The sequence below is a fragment of the Sphaeroforma arctica genome (assembly GCF_001186125.1).
Source record: "Sphaeroforma arctica JP610 unplaced genomic scaffold supercont1.1164, whole genome shotgun sequence".
Lineage (NCBI taxonomy): Eukaryota > Ichthyosporea > Ichthyophonida > Sphaeroforma > Sphaeroforma arctica.
This window is the reverse complement of record NW_014039394.1, coordinates 5,001-6,423: the sequence shown is the minus strand read 5'-3', so window position 1 is coordinate 6,423 and position 1,423 is coordinate 5,001. Positions and strand designations below refer to the sequence as shown.

At 39.8% G+C, this 1,423-nt stretch overlaps 1 protein-coding gene across 1 annotated transcript in view; it reads right to left on the bottom strand.

Moving 5' to 3' along the window:
- Positions 1–628: 628 nt before the first annotated feature.
- The window catches only part of SARC_10185 (hypothetical protein), a gene marked incomplete at both ends in the record, with an annotated part of 4,620 nt that continues 3,825 nt past the window's right edge, over positions 629–1,423 (bottom strand). Inside the window, 2 exons of the mRNA XM_014295778.1 lie at positions 629–874; positions 1,321–1,423. The exon at positions 1,321–1,423 is cut by the window's right edge and continues 74 nt beyond it. Of these exons, the coding sequence (XP_014151253.1) occupies positions 629–874; positions 1,321–1,423 (349 nt within the window). The remainder of the gene's footprint in view (positions 875–1,320) is intronic.

Here is a 1,423-nt window from a genome sequence, read left to right as displayed (position 1 = left end):
ACGCATCACGGGCTCACAAAGTGCAACTTGTGTATTTTCCAAGTCAGAGATATAGCGCTGGAAATAAACTGAAGCGCAACTCTATAAGCAACGAAGCGCTTGGTGAGGTATAGATATATATACAAACATTAAGCTCTTCGAGCACGGCCCTCTCCCTCTTGCAATCTACCTCAACGTTCGATTGTATGCGGATCTCAACAAAAGATAGGGGGCAGAAATAGCTAGATATAATGTTGTTTGAACTCTCGCGCACATATCAAAAAATAAAGTACAGTAGTCCATTCGTTCACGCGTATGTGTTCATCTATATATATATATATATATATATGCATAAACATACGTATATATATACATCCATATCCATATACATATACATATATATATAACATATATACATCCATATCCATATCCATATAAATACATGTATATATATATATAATATATAATACATAATATATATATAAATATATAAATATAATATACATAATATAAATATACGTATATATATATATATATATATAGTATGTATGTGGATCTGTATATTTTGAAGCATTTGTGTGGACATGTGTGGACATGTATACACTAAACTATATAAATGGGGCTGTGCGTAATAGCGCATATATGGGGATCAGTGAGTGTTCTGATTTTGGCACCTACCTAGGGCTTCCATCACATCACAGGCGACCTTGGAATCCCTGAAGATTACAGCACGCGTTCTCACGTACGATAGATACGGGATAGCAAATTGACCCAGTGCATGATTGGACACAATCTTTGACTTCTCAATGGTTATCTCCCCATTATCCATTTCGGGATGTTTGTTGTAGATTGTCTCAATGACATAAAGATCAAGCATGGCATCTCCCAGAACAGCCTGCAGATAGTAGAAGGAGTAGCACAACAAAGCCATGTAATCAGCACGCGGACTGTAACTGACTTCACAATCCAGGCGCATTCTCAGTGATTAGTTTGGAATTAATAAATAATGCGCGTAATTAGTGAGTACGCGCCGTTCACCACACAACGTATCAGACTGTGCAACTAACTTCATTTAAGAATTGATAGACTCGGCCCATTCGCACCCGTTTCATATACGTACAGTACCGCACAAAACTTGTAACCATGACAACACGTGCCCCTCGAAGCTAGGCGATGCACCTGAAGCAACTTTAGGGCAAATCACGGTACAACTGACAGGAGTCCTATATGACTAGCTGACAGGAGTCCTATATGACTCATGAACATTCTCATGCGCCAGTAACTGGTACAAAGACTCGAATACAACTCGCTATTGAATATGCAGTGCGTTCAAACACTCACCAGACGGAGATAGTTCTTGCCGTTCTCGGATGACCAAGACGGGTGACTCAACGCTTCCTCGATCAGGTTTGGGTCCACCCCGCCGAAGTGTGGGAAGTCTGCA